Source organism: Amblyomma maculatum, chromosome 5 (assembly GCF_055883805.1).
Source record: "Amblyomma maculatum isolate TAMU_Amacu chromosome 5, ASM5588380v1, whole genome shotgun sequence".
Taxonomy (NCBI): domain Eukaryota; kingdom Metazoa; phylum Arthropoda; class Arachnida; order Ixodida; family Ixodidae; genus Amblyomma; species Amblyomma maculatum.
The window spans coordinates 146775653-146793311 of record NC_139348.1 but is presented as its reverse complement, the minus strand read 5'-3'; the positions used below and the strand labels follow the sequence as shown (position 1 = coordinate 146793311).

Sequence of the window (17659 nt, the reverse complement as noted above, 5' to 3'; positions counted from 1 at the left end):
ATATAGAGCCTGCCTACTGTAGGTGGATTTTGCGATTGGCTGGCTGAACTTAAAATATTAAGGAGTTCAGAGTCGAAAGACCAGCTTTGGCTGATTGAACGGGCCAGCAGGGCAGCAAAGGCCGCGGGAGTCCTGGGCTGAGGACCCAACCACGAGAGCTCTATATTATTTTTCTTTTTTGCATTATATAAAGTTTTCTCTCTCTCTCCTTCAACATGCAGCCAGCTGCAAAAGCCATTAACACTCCCCAATCGCTGTTACGTAAGCGATATTCATGGAGAAAACTGTGCATATCAGCCCAGTTCTCCTCTACAAAAGAAAAAAAAAATTAATGAACGAGCGCGCATCGGCGAACAAACGCTTAATCTGGAATATTATTTTAGTCCTCAGGTAAGTAAAGTATTTCAACCTATTTTCAACAGGATCCTTATTTATCGCAGCTCTTTGTATTCTTCGCGCCTCGCGTGACGTCAGAGAGAGTGCCTAGGAGCAGCTAATGTGCTTGATGGAATAAAAATCGATCATTACTTTATGCTGGCGCCTAGGCTACGGACAATTTGGAAGGAATAATTTTCCACTTAGCATGCCTCTAAACACGCATGCAGATATTCAAAGCGTTCCCTGCAGTAATTTCACTTTTCTGTACTCCACAAACAAGTGTTGAGGTCTCACTCACGATACGTGCTCCGAGCTTACCGCTGAGCACACATTCAGGAACGTCACGCTTTGGTAAACAAGTGATGTCATTCTTTCGGTGAACGAGCCAAACCTTGAGCGCCTTATTTCCCGCACACTTATTCGGTAAAGGGAAATAAACAGGGATTAAATGGCTCGCCTGTCTGCTAATGGGGGAAAATTATTTCCATTACACGTGAAAAGAATACAAGGTTGTGGTGAAATGCTGAGGTCGCTCAGTCAAGTGGAGGGAACGCAGAATAAAAAAATTACAAGGGTTCAACGCTGCTGAACGAAATAATGAGCGAAAGCATTAGCTGCGGGAGCCGAGCGTTCTTCTTCTTCTCTTGAGGGAGACTTGTGCAGTCTAGCAAGCGGATAAGCAAATCTTGAAGCATGAGGTGAAGCGATGACAACAGCCGCGCTTGTCGGTGCGCTATGAATAAAGTTTTTCCCACCACCACCAAGGAAAACTGAGATGAAGATAAAAAACTAAAAGCATATCAAAGAAAAAAAAACAAAAATACAGAGAACAAAGAAGGGGGAGAGTAGATTAAAACAAGAAAAAACAAACGAACTCACGGACACGGTTGCAGCTGAGGTGAAGCGCGCACCTGGCGTTTCCAGCCTCTGCGCCGCCTCATACCACTGCACAAATCTTTTCGCAACGTATTTTGAGTCCACGAGGCGACGGCGTTCGAAACGCTACACTTAAAATTGTTTTCATCAATGGCGGTCAGTCAGCATTGGCTGAAGAAGACAACGGCGGCATGTACATGCAATTTGATTCGTGGCATACTGAGAATGGCACGGTACTAGATAAAACAGAAAATAATGAAGGCAACCATTGCCATCTGGAAGGTCTGATAAAGATATCAGACATGCGGCTAAGTAAAGCTGGTTTAAAATCTATTTTAAGCCATTATTTCTCGTCTTTTCGGTTCTGAGATGTCAAGAGGTTATTTCAATAAGTTTGCGCAGTAATCGGAATAGGGGGAAAATATCTCAATGCATTTTCGTTTTGTTTATTTTGTTGGTGATATTTATTACCGACGTCCAATTACTGGTTTTCCCGTAGTCCCTGAAGCTTAGGTGCTATTGTGTTTAGTGTTTATTATTATTTTGCCTTTCTCACCTTCCTCAAAGAACTCATAGTACATACAAAAAGAAATCGTCTTTTACTAAAGAGTAATACCTTGACCACACAGGGCTTAGGCCATATACTTACAAAACCACAGGTAGATGGCGTTGAGTGTAGCTTTCACAATGTTCTACGGGTTTCTATGTGTGCATGGAGATAAGGTATTGTGACTTGTTGTTAGCTAGAGACAGATATTACCAGTTCGAAGAAGGTGTCGATTTACCTCACGCCTTTCGCCGTGATCTTCTTGCCCTTGTTCTCTGTCAATGCCTCCCCCTTCGCTCTCTGTTTTTTTCGTCCCGCGCATTTGTTGCTTCATTCCCTACGAAACACATCTGTATAGACGCGCGCGCTTTGTGGCGAGCTCTCGGAGGGCCGGCGCCTTTTCTATAGCGACCTTTGTGTTTGTTTTTTTTCGTCGACTTTCTAACACTTCTTTTCTATTTTGTCTTCCCCTCCTTCCCTTCCCCCTCTCTCTATCTCCCTGCTTTCGCACAGCTGCTAGCTGTTGACCTACGAGCACTCGCCGTAGGCTCTCGGTACGTCGCCGAAGACGAGAACCTGCAGCATTCGCTGGCTCGCTTGGAGCGGCGCCAGAGAGCAACGTAGGAGCTGTTCTGTCGCCTAGTGCTTCTCGGCGACCGAGAGAGCCATTTTCCTGGGAGGGAGTCCGTGTTCGCTGCAAGGGAGCAACGTTTAGCTGCAGAGGTTTCACCACCGGTCACTCATCTTCCATCGCAGAGGTAAACGTGGCTTCGCTTCTTCAGCGCTCTTGGAGTATCGCGCGAGATGAGCATGAGAAAAAAACGCTTTCAAATACGCCTACGATGCACTTCGTGCAGCTGCTCGAGAAAGACATTCCTCGAGATTAAGGTTACACTCTTTTGTCTTTGCAACCAATGCCTAATTTAATACCAGCTTTCTTAGCTAAGCTACCGTTATTTCTGCTGCAGAGCCTGCACGTGGTGTGTATTTGCAAGGCTTGAGAAACAAGAGCTCATCCAATACGAATAATCGCTTCATACGCAACATCAATCGATTTTTAGAGGATGCTGTCGTCGCTTTGCTATTTTTTTCTTAGTGATCACGTTGTGTAATCCGCCCACGGCGTTAATGTCGAAGTTAAAATTACAGCTGGTTTGATGCCAAGAAATGTGTCACATCATTGGTACCTCAATGTGCATCGTGTCTCGCTGCAAGTATCTTATCGTCTCTTTTTTTATTTCTAATCCGAAATTGATTTTATGATGCCCCCAGTCTATACATGTGACATCTGAAAGGGTTAGCGGATGTCACGCACCTAGTTGTTTTCTCCATCTGGACTGAACGTTCATAAAAATTATATTCGCAACTTTCCTCCTTTTAAATCCGGGGGGTTCAAACAGGGCGACGTCATCCCCTTTTTGGAAACCGCATATTAGCTTCGGAGCACCAAGACATATATTTTCGCTTTTAGTGCGTACGTTTTTATTTCTCGCGGAGGCAGCAGTTGGCTATAAACTGCAACGTTGCCCTAACAGCAGGCTGGGCATTCCCAGCAGGCAGCGTGCTGCAGCCGTTCGCTGCTTTCTGTTCGTTTTCTTTGACCTAGTACGAGAATAGACGCTCTACAACTCGACATCCGGTTTCAATTATAAATACCGCGCGTTTCAGTGACCCCCATAGACAGCTGCATGTGTACAGAAAAAACTCCAAATTTGGTCACTGCTCACAAATATACCCCTTTTAAAGCTCAACGCGACACAAATTCGAGGTATACGCGTAAATGGTTGCATGTGCCGGTAAGTGCCTTCACATTGTTATTTACTTAGAAACAAACGTACCCTTTCCTGTATAACGTTTTATCACGAGGCGTCTACGCGTCTTTATGTAATAAAAAACACCTAAATGTGTTTTCGTTCGTAACCAAGCGTATTAAGCACCTTCACTTGCGGACTGATACTGTTGCAAAACTATTGTTTTAGACTTGCCCTACAGGTTATTTTTGCAAGATAGCGGAGCAAAATAGGCGAGTCCAGCTAACGCTAAGGTTTCTGTATCTGGCGCCGTTGTTGTTGTTGTTACCTAAATGCAATTGATGATTACTGCGGAAATCATTTATTGGTCTCATAGGACCGTAACGAGGCCAGTGACTGTCACTTTGAAAACACCACAGTGACACCAAAAAAAAAAAAAACGAAAGAGGACATTTTTCTTCTCGTGAGTACTACACAACAATCGTAGACGCTATTGTCTTTCCCCATGTCGTCTAACCATGGTCGAAAGAAAAGACAGCCGAAGATGAAGCAAAATATTATATTCAGGATCGTATCTGGCAAAATCCGGCGTATAGGCAATGAAAAGATGGAGAAAGTCACTCATTGGATTCATTCGTTATTTGTGTATTCGGATGTTGTTATGGCTTTGTGAGGTGGTATGAAGGTTCTGAATGCGTTGTCTGACACTAAGCGCTATAGGAAGAGTCAAATATCAGTGGCAAGTTGAGCAGTCGTCAATTGAAGCGGATCACATGACTTTGGCAGCTGCTGAATGCTGGACTTCAAGTGAATAATGTGTAGTTAGTCAGAAGTCATCAGATTAAGGTGAATATTTAGCGAAAAATAAACAAAAAAGAAAAAATGAACAGTCATCGTACAATTCAGGGCTTATTAATATTGAGAAGGGGGAAATATTTTAAGGTAATTCTCATTGACGTTGTTTTTCTAGTAATTACTCTTTAACCGAACGAGATGTACTACTAATACTTTAATTTCCTCACCGGGGACTAGTGTGTAGCGCACATGATTCAGTGGTTGATACACTGATATCAACGCAATCAATAAACACTTCTTTAAATGGGGTAATGCGAACGCTGGGAAGGATTGACTTCCGCTTACAAGGAAGAGATACTTTTTCAGGGTAAACCATGCAAAACACTTTTTTTTTTAACTGGAACTCATGTAGACTCGTAAAAGTTATACTGACCTGAGATTAAGAATGCAGCATTTAAGTACTGGCAATGGCTAACTGCGATTTCAAAGGCGAAACTAGTCAGAGTCAAGCTAGTAAAAACAATGAGTGAGCAAAATTGCCGACAAAAGCGCGTACCTTATAGACGGGTCATTGTTCCGCATCACCAGTAAATGCGTATGGCCCGCTGAATATTTTGAGCCTTGACTCATTGGTCTTTTCTATGATATTTCCGCATCTTGTGCTGGCGGTCATGTTCCGTTTGTTCGTTGCCGCTGCCAGCAAAAATTATTTTGAAAGATTATTCACTAATTCCATCTCTGCAACGCCTAACAACGTGCGTGAGTGCATGACGTTAAAGCGAGGAGCCGAACTCGTGACCTCATTTTCGCCAGCAGCTGGCCTTTTTCGCAGGCACCGAACACGAGCGCGTCAGTGCGTCTGCAGGCCGCACTTTCAGGAGAAAGCGATAGAAGCGACCATATAAGGAAGGTCGTTTCTGACGAACTCGAACCCGTGGCGTGGGAAGCGACCTGCTATGCTCGGCCTGGGTGAAAAACCTGCTGCAGCTTCCGCTACTCCGCTTCTAATGGCACGATATATATTTTATTCATATTCAATTGGTTATTGTTCTCTCGCCCCTTCTCACTGGTTGCGGTAAAGACGTACCTGTTGTATCAAAAATTTAAATAGAAATATTTTTAAACTTTGACGCATTCCACATGGCTTGCTGCATTGACGGAGTTATGTGCTTATCCGAATGCGCTATCCGTGCGTCAAGTTTAGTGGTCGGACAATGGGTCTAATCTGTTTTTCTGTTATCAACTTTTGTTCCCGCTGAAGCCGTGAATGATGCTGAAATATAAGCATAAATTATAATAATAATAATGATTATTAAATTAATAATTAATAATAATTAATCAATAATTAACAATAATGAAAGCCTATAATATAAATTATAGGCTTTCGCATCGTTCGAAACAGAGCCGTTGACATGACCTTTAAAGACCGGTGTGGCACTGCCGTTGCATTGAGGTCGAAGCTGAACGGCGACGATGATATTCAGACCGAAATGAATCTCACCAACTGACTTCTTTTTTTTAAATTCTACTCAACCGGCAAAAACCGTTGAAAACGCCGCTCTCGTATGACAACGCTCTTTTCTTTAGACGATATCCTATGCCGTCCACGGCTCGCCTGCCCTTAAGCGCGCATCCAGAGATGTCGGTACTGAAGAAGTTAAATGTTGAGAGGCAACAGTGCATTGCTCGCCTCTAAGTTGTCCGTGCAGTTGTCGCTTTCTTTTCTGCCAGAGTATATTTTCAATCGAGGTTCGCAGATTTTATTAGCCCGACTGTACGCGCAAATTATAATAAATAAAGTTAAGCAGTGTACTTTAGCTAATCAATTAGATGGCAATTGAAGAACAAGTGAAATTATCGAGAGGCGCAAGCTCACTTCTAGACGAAAAAGAAAGCAAGCTGAGTTAGTCAAGACCTTAACACGCATATTCCCGAATTTAACGTCTCTTGCTGGCAAGTGCCTATGATTTCAAAACCGAACGGTGAACACATCGAAGCTACGTTGCGTATACTGGCAGCTGTAATCAGCAAAAGAACATGTTAGTAAATTTGGCATCCATATTTCACGGACTGCACTCGCCTTCAGGTAGAAATTGAAAAGCGAAGCACTAACGCTTTTTCACTACTTTAATTAAAGTGCCCGCTTTGTGCATGGTGTTTTCGATATTTCACTGATAAACCCCTTCTCGTGGAGTCAAATCGTTATCGCGGTAATTGCATTTGAATGAAGCCTAAGTCCAAAATCAAGACCACGTGCACTGCGAAGTCACTGTATGTGAATTAAGACCACGAAGTCGAAGCTAATGGAGGCCCTTCCACTGCTCCGCCTCTATCGGCGCATATAGAGCACGAACCATATACCACAATCACAGAAGTAATGACAGCAAAGGTACTTGGTGGATAACTGAACACGCTCGCTGCAATAGAGTATCCTTTTTTACTCAAAAATAGTCGTCTATTCAGGTACTCGTTCTGTGTCATAAGCCACACACGCACGCACGCACACACACACACACACACACACACACACACACACACACACACACACACACACACACACACACACACACACACACACACACACACACACACACACACACACACACACACACACACACACACACACACACACACACACACACACACACACACATGAGTTCACACGAACAGATGTGCACATAAAGTGCGACCTTATGAAGTGCTGTAACCCAACAGCTGTGCTAGCAAGCGGAAGGTCGGTTTGGCCTAGATCTGTTCAGATGAAATACGATAGCTCACAGCCCACTTCCCTTCAAGTAGCCTCTGTCTCTGCCACAGTAATTCAGCCCTTCTGAAGTGGGGAAGCCAGCATTCTGGAAACTGTATGTTGTCTAAGGTAACTTTGAAGCGTTGTACAATTCTGACCTATCTTCTTGGATGTTGACTGCCTTTTCTAAGTGAGTGGCTCATCACCTGTCTGGTATTGGAGCTGGCCTTTCTTTCACATTTCAAATGTAGCGCTTACAGCACTGCATCGCTGGAACCAAATCACTTGAACTGAAACCTTTAGTTAACAAGTGCTTCAAAACATTATTTCTTTAAATGTGACAGTAGGGCTTTTATAAATTGCACGATTTTGGAAATTGCTCACCTTTCGTGTGGTTTTTGGCTGAAAAAGGCCGCTCCGTCGACACAATTCACTTAGCCGCAATGTGGATTACAAACTTTCTCAATAGTGGGGCGTTTGCTTGCAAGACGATAGGACATAACCGCACTGAGCTGAAGTTTTTTGAAACAAATACGCATTAGTATTTACAGCAGTTACACTAACCCTTTACGGCTGATGTTATCAGGTTTAAAATGGCATAATGATGTAACGCTGCCTCCGGGTACGTGGCATGTCGTCTGTCTTTCGTCCATCATAATCACCGCAGGCAACTTGCTTCGTAACTTTAGGTTATGGGAATCATTTCCGGAGCATGCCAATTTAAAAATGATATTTCAGCGCAACCTAAGCTCCGCCTTTTTTTGCTCTCTTCTTGCGCCGCAGCTTGAAGACTCTGCGACAACTGCCACCTGTAGGGCCTGCGTAGTCGTCGAGGCCTTTGAGCTCCGTGGTTTCCCTTCTTCAGCCGGAAGCGGACCGCATCGATAGCAGCATGCCCGGCACAGGCCACGTGCCTTCGGTGTCGGCACTGCAGCCTCCCCATGAGGAAAGTGGGCACCATGGGGGCCATCCGGCCAAGGATCAGTACCGGGTAGTGGTGCTCGGAGCGGCCCGAGTGGGCAAGACAGCCATCGTACACCAATTCCTCTACGATGAGTTCCCCGTCGACTACTTCGCCACTGTTGAGGAGGTGAGTTGTTGCAATGTTCGTACTTCGTAAGTGTGAAGTTTATAGCGACGAAAACGTGAGAATGAACAGAGAGTGTATTACTTTTCAGTCTAACTTTTTCTTTACTGCTACAGTAATTTCTTGAAGATTTTAACGTCCTTTTTTGTCTTAAGTATTTACAGCAAATTAAGCTTATTTAGTCAAACCCGAAGTATCAGCGCTAGCTCATGGCATGCTTGAAAAAAATACGCTTCCAAACGGATGGCTCTTTGTTCAGGCGGTTTAGTTACCCGAACAATTGTCGTGGCATCGGCTTCGAAGCGCCGAAAGCGCTCGCGGATTACGCCTTGATAGATACCAGTATACGGTGTCTGAAACGTCAACGAAACATTCTGTGATGCGCAAATGCGAGATTTTATAAATATAGCCTGTACAGCTACGATTATTAAGCAGCGACCTCGTTCCCGTTATCCCAAAAACCACAACCTCTGTGCCGACAACCCCTTCGTTGCGCATGAAGGTTGCCAGGACGTCTGTGTGCCATTGAAGCACTTCTGTGGAGCAGTAGTGGATGCTACGCAGCAAAAAATTCTAGATGTCAATGTTCCTCACACGTGACTCCGGCCTGAAGGATATTGATATGGAGGGCTAATTTGTTTGGCTATATATATATTACTGGTTATTATTGGGTGATATGCCATTTGCGTATAAACTATGCGATGAGGTACATAAGGTAACAGCTACCTTGCTAAGTACGGCGGGGAAACGCATCATATAACAGCCGTCACAACCGATATTGCCAAATTAGCACCCAGTTAGTTAGTATGCTGGGTGTTATGCAGCTTAAGCAACTTAGCATGTGAATAACACCAGTTCAGTTAAATAGTGAAATTTCGAAGCTAAAACGTTAGCAACGTTCATTAAAAGCGGATTGTTTCTTACTTTACAGCATTAGAATAAGTCGGAAACTACGGAGTTTGTCGCTATATCTTCCGGTACTTGCCTGGAAATAAAATCGCGTTTGCTCGGTTCTATATACATCCTTTGAGAAACAGCAAATTATACTTTTTTTTTCCGAGATCAGGCGCTCGGCTAAATCCACAGTTCAATTCCTCTTGCGGCGTATGCCAAAAGATTAAAAATAACAGGCAACTTTGTGGTATAACGGGTTAAAGTTGATTATTTGAACGTGTTTCAGCCTCATTTTGGACTCCTTCCCCATACGCATTTTGGGTCATCCCCATTCAATATAGAACTTAAATTACAGCGCATTTCTGGAGGAAACCTACAGGGGAACCATTTGAAACCAGCAGAATCCGGATCTGTATCGCTCAAATTTTCGTTTATGCCGAAGTGCGCCGTTGAAGTACTCCGCGTTCTCTGGGCACTACCCCCCCCCCCCCCTCCAACCGGGACGCTCCTTCCTAAAAAAAAAAAAAGAACAAAGGCTTCTCGGCTGAAAAACATACCCTTCAGCCCCCTTCCTCAAAATTGAAGCGGCTGCCAGCAGCTGAAAACTGCATCTTGATGCTTGTTTATGCAATTCCCTTCGTCCGGCAGACTTCCCTTAATGTCCCACTTATGGATCCAGCTTCCATCTTCGTCGTTGGCTTTATTATACAGCACTAGTAACTGGAACGCACGTGCCGGTGATAGCGGGAGAGAAAGGCAGCTGCCTGAAACTGGGTCGTTGGTCTCTGCCACTTATTCGAGGTCACATATGTCTCTTTCGCTTGCTGTGTAACACATGCGTGCTGTTCTCAGGCAGCGATATATCATTGACGTTTTATAAGATAAAGTGGCCGCTTTATCTTCGCTTGAGACAGCCCAAACAAAATTAAGATACAGCTGCACGTACTTCGTAGCCTGGACCTGCGCAGTCGTAAAAGAGCTACTGGGCACGTTTAATCGGACAGTTTTGATCGGCTGGCCTCTGAAAGCATAGTAAGGTCACTGCCGCCGTGAAACGCATGCGCGTGTTTACTTTGAACGGTTCTGGCGTTGCTTTTGTCTACTTTAGGCGGGAGAAATTGGATTATTATGGATATATACCACGTGTTTCAAATTATTCATTATAGACCTTCAAGTTATTTGAGTGCAGTTTGCGCAGTTCATTGCACGCTTGGCTGGATATTATTTTCGCGGAAATCTACAATACAAATATAATTATGTAATATTGTGTAAACATGTTTCTTATCTTTCTCTCGGGGACACATGATTAAATTGCAGAGCGTTATGAAAAATGAGCCCCGTTTTTTATTTTTATATCAGATAAAGCATCTTGAATCTCTGAATTGCAGGCTAAGGAAAGTTTTCAAAGCTGCTTTAACTGGCTTTTACATGAAAGTTATAAAATGGCCCCTCTTGTTTAAAATGTAAATGCGGTTAACGTCCTTTGTTACTTAGTAGGCGATAAGCTGATTACTGTGGCGAAATCATGTGCGAGGATGCAATTTTAGCGATGTGTACTGCGGCAAAGCAGACCTAGCTCTCTATATAAAACCATTTATTTACGTTCTGTATTCGGAACTACAATCACGACTGACCAGTTTTATAGACTTGGACACACTTCCAAAGTTTGAAGGGTGTCAATTTCGTAATACAATACTCTGCTTAAACAGAAGTTTAAAGATTGATTCGTTTGAAATGAATAGTTTTTTTATTATTATTGCACTCTACTGCGTAAATATCGTTCGCCTTGCCGCATAACCTACTAGCTTACCAGTCCTGCTTATCGTTCGCGGTTTAAAAAAAGTAAAAAGCCTTACTTCATAAACTTAAATATTCCACATATCTTTCCCGTGGCCTTGGTCAGTGAATAGTTATTCATAGAACTGTCTAGGAAAAAGCACAAAATAGCCGTGCAATGATGTGCGCATTCCGGATAGGGCTGCCTCGAAAGACAACCTGCGACTCTAGGTGTTTGTCGTGTGTCTGTTTCTGGTTGGCAGAGGATAAGGTCAAATCAAGGGAACAGTGTAAAATTTAGAGACTGGTTTGGTTTGGCTTGATTTGGTTTGGTTTATAGGGTTTAACGTCTGAAAGCGACCCAGGATATGAGAGGCACCGCATTTGTAGGCCCTTCAAATTTTGAACAACTAGGACACTTTAACCTGCACTGACATCGCACAGCACACAGACGCCTTGCTTTTCACCTCCATCAAAAAACTGGCCCCCGCGGCTGGGATTCGATTCCGAAGCCTTGGGCATATTAGTCTACTGCCTTAACCGCTGCATTACCACGGCGAGGCTGTAAGAGAGTGAGAAGGGAGGGTCGTGCAAAAAATCAATATGAACAAATGGCTCTAAGTGCAAATATCCCAATTACCATCGAGCCTACAAGTGACTTTGTACAAAAGGAGGTCACTGTTCTGCCTTTATTGTCTAAAATTATTCCTGCTCCATACTTTCAATTCAGAAAATATATTTATTCATTACAAATAAGAGTTGGTGTTTGTTTCAATACCTCTTTTGAATTCCCTCTTATTTGATGTTTTTACGTTGCCATAATCAGTCTGAGTAAAAAAAAAAACGAAAAAAATGTTTATTCTACCAGGATCTACCTGCATTGCTTCGTTCGGCTTTCTTTTTACATCTTTTAAGCTCCTTTATGTTTTCTTCTGGCTAGCATGACATTTATGAATTTGAAACGTCTTTAGATAAGCTTGCTGTCTTTATTGATGTTTTTCTTTTCTGACTTTATTGCATTTTTTTTTTTTTGAAAACATATTCTGCTTCTCTTATCACAGTTACAGAGCAAGGAAGTTCGTTTAGAATGTCCGCCAAGTAGAATGCCTCGCTTGTGACTGCACGGAAGTTAATCCTGACGCTAGCGGTTGCCGGATATCGTTGGACGCGTTTTCATTTTCTCCCTCTTTGTGCGAAGTATAGCTAAGCCTCGACGTACCTACTCTCCATATACGAGCGCTAGAGGTAATCCTCGTTCGTAATCCTTGGGTTCAAAAGAGAATACAAAGCGTTTTTAAGCCGTTTTCAAGGTTGGCGCCTCATGCCTTCCATCGAAAGAGATCTTAAAAGCCTTTGAAGTTGGCGTTTTGTACTGCAAGTTTCCTGGTGGCATACTGTTTCTTTTTAAATTTTCTGCCGTTGCTGCAGCAGAGCTTCCAAGGACGAGCAATCCTTTTATTCTTAAGCCTTTCTTACTGCCATGGTCACTTATTATAGTGATTTATTTAGCAAGCAATTCCTCTTCGTGGCTTTCGCAGCATGACATGTTTTCTGCTGCAATTACGTTTTGAGCTTTGCATTATTTAAGGCTTTTGGTATTTTGTGCCAAATCTAGCCGAAAGCGTAGAAAAAGGCTCAAGAAATAAGCTTAACTAAGCTGAAACTTCATGGCCGTATATGCGGCTGTTCGAGGAAATGAAGCGTGTTTCGCAAATTAGCAGTGTTTAAAGATACGCTATCTCGAATATCCATCAATCCGTCATTGGTAGATTAACGTAGTCTAAAGATGCACGATGCTCCACTTCCACATCGACGTAACAGTTTAAACTGGAAGATACTTGCAATGGATGGTAGATGCTTCGTGAGCGAGAGTGGGTTTTCAAAGTTAAATAATTCTGCAAAATATTGCTAGCCTTTGGTCAGCTATAGTATCACTGCCAAACCATCGCGTTTTAAATCTAGTGGTTAAGGAAGTCCACCAAAATACAGTAGAACTACTTATAAGCCCCTAACCGAGCGCTACCATACATCAATAAAGAAAACCAATAGAGATTTTATGGGTGAATTCTTCAGTAGAATAATCTCCGGATAGGCGGAGATCATAGTTTCGTAAGCGTGAAATAGTAAAAAAAAATTTCTTGAACCGCGCAGTTTCCATGAAAGATCAGTAGTCTTTCTTTGCATTTGTATGACTTCGTTTGGATGGGTGCTAAAGACTAATAATTTTCTTATTGAACCACTCCATACCTTCACGGATATTATTAATATTTATTCTCTTTTCTTTGCATTCTATTGCTCCCGAAAATCATTCATTTATTCTGAAAGCTATAGCTCTCAAACTTGAAAGCTTACCTCCAAACAATATCACGAAAAGTCCATTCCGCTTGGCTCCTGTTCCGAGACCCTCTCCAAGCTAGAGGGTTCATCGCTTCCCAATCCACAAACCACCTGCCTTCTCTTTGTCAGACCCCATACGTTCTTTCCAGAGGATTATCGCAATTCCCCGGGACTTAATCCTTGGCACCGCATTGAGAACAAAGGCCCCACCGAAAAGTTTTCAGAAATGAACGAATTAACGAAATAGAAAAGTGCGCTATCTCACGAGAGACGTCGCTGATTATCAAACGAAGCAAGCGGAGGGTTGTCTCTACTCGTTAAGTTTCCAGGTAACAAAAGGTCAAGGTTGATCGGCAGAGAACGTACAAGAACTAGGCGCGCTTTCAAGCATGCGAAAGGTAAAGGATAAAATTTCATCCATTCTTGCTGATCTTTTATTGTTGTTTGCAACCTGAGACGCAGCCAAGCGAGAGCGGGTGAAGTGCACTCGAGCAGCGCGATACTATCCAAACTCTACCGAGGAATCGTTAAGCGAATCTTTAAGAACTTTGCTTTTACTTCTCGCTCTCGGATCGGCTGATGAGATTTAGTAGTTGACGATCGTGTTTTTTTTTTTTTTTTTGTCTACTTAAAAGGGTTCGTCTAACGCGATGAGCTCACTTTGACGAGGCGTTCCTTTGAGCAATGTAACCATAAACGAAAAAACGACTGCAGAGATGCCGCAAGAGATGCGGGAAACTTTTGTGAGACCTTTTGACATTCACGCAGTTATATATAGAACAGCGAAGATTTTTAAAAAATGTAATTCTTTTTGTATTCAGGCTGTTTTTGAGTATGGTTAGAAACAGGACGCAACCACAAAAAATGCGTCTGTCGACAGGCGCAGGTGCATCTTCGCTGAGACTAACAATTGAGCTTACTAGGATGAATGCTGAATAACAACTACAATAACTAGTATTGGAGCTGATCGTCCGGTTAGATTCTCAGAGAAACTGAGAAATTGGGAATGCTTCCCTGAAGGATCCTCCTTTAAAAGCAGTTGCTGCGAACATGGGGTGTGAATCTAGATGGACGTACACAGGTGCAGTTAAGAGTAGTGTTTATTATGGGGCGCCCTAAATGCTGGTATAGAGCTCGCACAGCGTTACTGGTTAAACCCATGCATACTTCGCAAGGGACCGAGCAGAGGCGGCGTTTTATCTTGCTAGCAGTATATCTTAAACGCTTTGACATTATGTCCGTTTAGGTCGAGTGATTTACCGCCCAGCGGGATGCAGAACCGCCTAAGGCCAGCTGCGAACGTTACGAATGATATATCCGGATGCTTGGATGCTTTTTGAGAAGAGCGCTGAAAGAGACACCTGCGCGGAACAGCCGGATGAGGAATGAAACGACCGTCACCTCGCCCTCGCTTCAGGAGGGGGATGAATCAGCCCAGCTGTCGCCGCTGGGAACTAATAGCGTTACATGCATGTTGTCGCCGCCTAGAAGGATTACATTTTAAGCCCGAAGAACTCTTAAATAAAAAATTCTGACGTTTCACTTGGCTAAACTTACCATAGTTTATCTTTGTAAACGCTAGATGTAAGTGACGCTGTCGCTGTCTTCTCGCGTAACCTGCCAGGAGTACGGGAGGATGATCGTGATGTATGTTGCCCAAGTTGCCAGGACTAACCGTCTTCTTTAACCGCGCCGTACGAACATGCCTGCAAGCCCTGGAGCAGTGTACCCAACTAGGCACCCAAGAGTCCTAAAAGACTGAGTTCTAATCTCACCCTCCCATTTTAATGAAGAAATAAGAGTTGGCAGCGCTAAGCCAATTTAAAGACGCAGGGGATGGTGAGCCGTGATTAGACATCGTGAAGGTGGGCTTTCGAGCTAAAACCCTGAGCGCATTGAGTCACTAGTAGGGCTAACCACAACAAGGGAAGAGGACTTCTCTAAATGGCTCACCGACAACGATAAGAGGGAGAGCCTGCTCCGGTTCCTTACGGAAAATAATTTACATCAGTTTCTATAATATGCCTCATGACAAGCTTGCGTAAAAAAAAAAAAAAAAGACAATTCGAGTCGAACTTTCATACGGGCCTCCGTAGAGGGCAATCACTCGCTATTAGCCGAATATACGGCCCTCGGCTCTTGGATCATTCCACCACCGCAATGCGTTTGCCGGGTCTCCGGCGTCTGAGACAGGATCCCTACATGAAGCCGCTTTTGAGGTTCCCCGTCCCCCCAAGCCCGGTTCCCCCGCCCCGACTCTAGTTGAAGTACTGAGAGTAGATTTCGCAGCGTTCATACCTACTCCAAGGTACTCGGCAAGTGTCCAGACTTTAATCTGGCGCACCCTGATGGATACTCTTCCATGGTTTTAGCTCGGCAGTGCATGTTTGAATATACATTTCATCGGCGTCCCTTTACCCTAGGGTAACGCTTTAATCCCATCCATATGGGTGACAATTTGCTTGACTTAATCGGTTGTTTTCTTTCTTTTTTTGTGTGACGCAGTTCCACACGGGCGAGTACGAGCTGAACGGCGCATCGCTGACCCTGGACATCGTGGACACGAGTGGCAGCTACCCGTTTCCGGCCATGCGTCGACTAGCCATCTCCACAGCCGATGCCTTCGTACTGGTCTACGCCATCGACGACCCGGAGTCATTCGAAGAGGCGCGCCGTATCCATGACCAGATCGTCGAGCTAAGGTCTGCCAGGGCGCCCGTGGTCGTCGTCGGTAATAAGTGCGACTTGCCGACCGCCATGCGGCGTGTGAGGCGAGAGGTGGCCGAGACTATCATCTCCATCGACTGGGAGCACGGCTTCGTCGAGTCCTCGGCCAAGGAGAACATAAACATCCTGGGTATCTTCAAGGAGCTCCTTGTGCAGGCCAAGATACCGTACGACCTGAATCCCGCTGTGGTGAACAAGAGACGTCGGTCCCTGCCCGTGTACCCGACCAGCCCCACGATTAAGGACAAGGCGCTGCTTAAAAGGAACAGCTGTGCCGTCTCGTAGCTTCGCAAGGACAATCATTAGCGTTCATCTTCGCTCGTGGACTTGAGATACCTGTATGCTAACGACTGTGATGTCTCCGTGAGCTGTACACTTATACATAGCGGACGTAACTACGAAGAAATGATGAAATAATCTTTCACGGACAGTTCCGCCGTACACTCCGCTTTGAAGACGTGCCCGTCCTGCCCGACTGAACTCTTTGTGCGAGCAACAATATGACGCTTGTTACGTCGCCCTACTAGAGCGACCGGGACAGCAGTAGCTACGGATGAAGTGATTGTGAGCGCGCTGATGATTTGTGCTTTCTTGTTGTTGGCACTTTACAGACTACGTGGAGCGAATAACCTTTACGCAGTGACGTAGAAGCACTTTAAATATGATTTAGGTTCGTCAGGCTTGCGAAGCAAGAACCTCGTAGACTAACATCTCGGCAAGTCAGTTCTGTCACGATGATTCGGCAGTGAGCTGAAATCGAAGGCTCCTCTGTCTACCTGTCTTGCTCGTAATGCACTCTTCGAAGACGACTGACATCGGGGAGGCGTTTGAACGGAAAAATATAATTCCTTTGAAACGTGAAGCGCATGAAGAACAAGCACCATAATAGTAGCAGGGAACAGTGGAGAAATTCCGCGTGCTATGGCCGGGAGCCTGCATATAACGCTTGAGCCGCCTTCTGCTGCCGTGGCCTAGGTACTATGCGGACACAGCCAAACCGCGCGCTTGTCTTCTCAAAGATGGAACTGTGAAGTGAGAACGAGACCAGTGCGAAATATGCTCTCCATCGAGACTGTTTTAATGTTCGCAATTTTGAGTGAAGCTGTGCATTTTTGGCGTCCATGTTTCTCAGAACAATACGAGAGTCACTGGCGAGCCTACCCGCCAGCACACGCATAATAAAAAGTGCTATAGAATATTGATCGTAACAAGAGGTTCAGTATTAAATAAAGTAAAGATCTAGACGCTGTCTATTTCTAAGATGGAAACAAAAAATACAAAGAGAATGTAATGCCTTTGGTTTTAATTTATCGAGGCAGTTTCAGTGGCTTGGTTTACAGTATCAAGATCTCCACTCGAAAGTTATTATAGGTGATGGCCTGGAACGACCAAACCGGAGCCAGGCTTTCGGTGCTTTGACTGCTGCACAGATGGCACATAAGGCACACGGTACGCAGATATGAAGAAAACCTATTTATAAAATGTCTGCTTCCTTTTTACCCACCTTGCTGTATTAGAGTCCTAGTGAACAACAGCCATTTTTCTATAACCCAAAATCTTTAATGCTGCTTTGTAATACACTTATCTCAATACACAATAAGCTCCACTTGACTATTCTACCATTACAGGAAAGCTTGTAGCCCTAGCCATTATACATTAAGATTCTAGTCTCATAATCTTTTCCACTAGCCTGAGAGTTCTATATCCTCTGGTTGAAACCTCATAACCTTTCCAGCAGCCTGACA

The 17659-nt window shown here is 44.1% G+C and overlaps 1 protein-coding gene across 4 annotated transcripts in view; it reads left to right on the top strand.

Moving 5' to 3' along the window:
- Positions 1 to 17158, top strand: part of LOC146189872 (GTP-binding protein Rhes-like) — a 63648-nt gene extending 46490 nt beyond the window's left edge. For 2 of the 4 annotated variants that reach the window (XM_084604627.1, XM_084604628.1), the window contains 3 exons: positions 2315 to 2559; positions 7877 to 8183; positions 15693 to 17158. In XM_084604627.1, the coding sequence (XP_084460753.1) occupies positions 7986 to 8183; positions 15693 to 16199 (705 nt within the window). In that variant the 5' untranslated portion in view covers positions 2315 to 2559; positions 7877 to 7985 and the 3' untranslated portion in view covers positions 16200 to 17158. Of the gene's footprint in view, positions 1 to 2314; positions 2560 to 5179; positions 5358 to 7876; positions 8184 to 15692 lie in introns of all 4 variants that reach the window. The other 2 variants (XM_084604629.1, XM_084604630.1) reach the window with 2 other exon arrangements.
- The last annotated feature ends 501 nt before the right edge of the window (positions 17159 to 17659 follow it).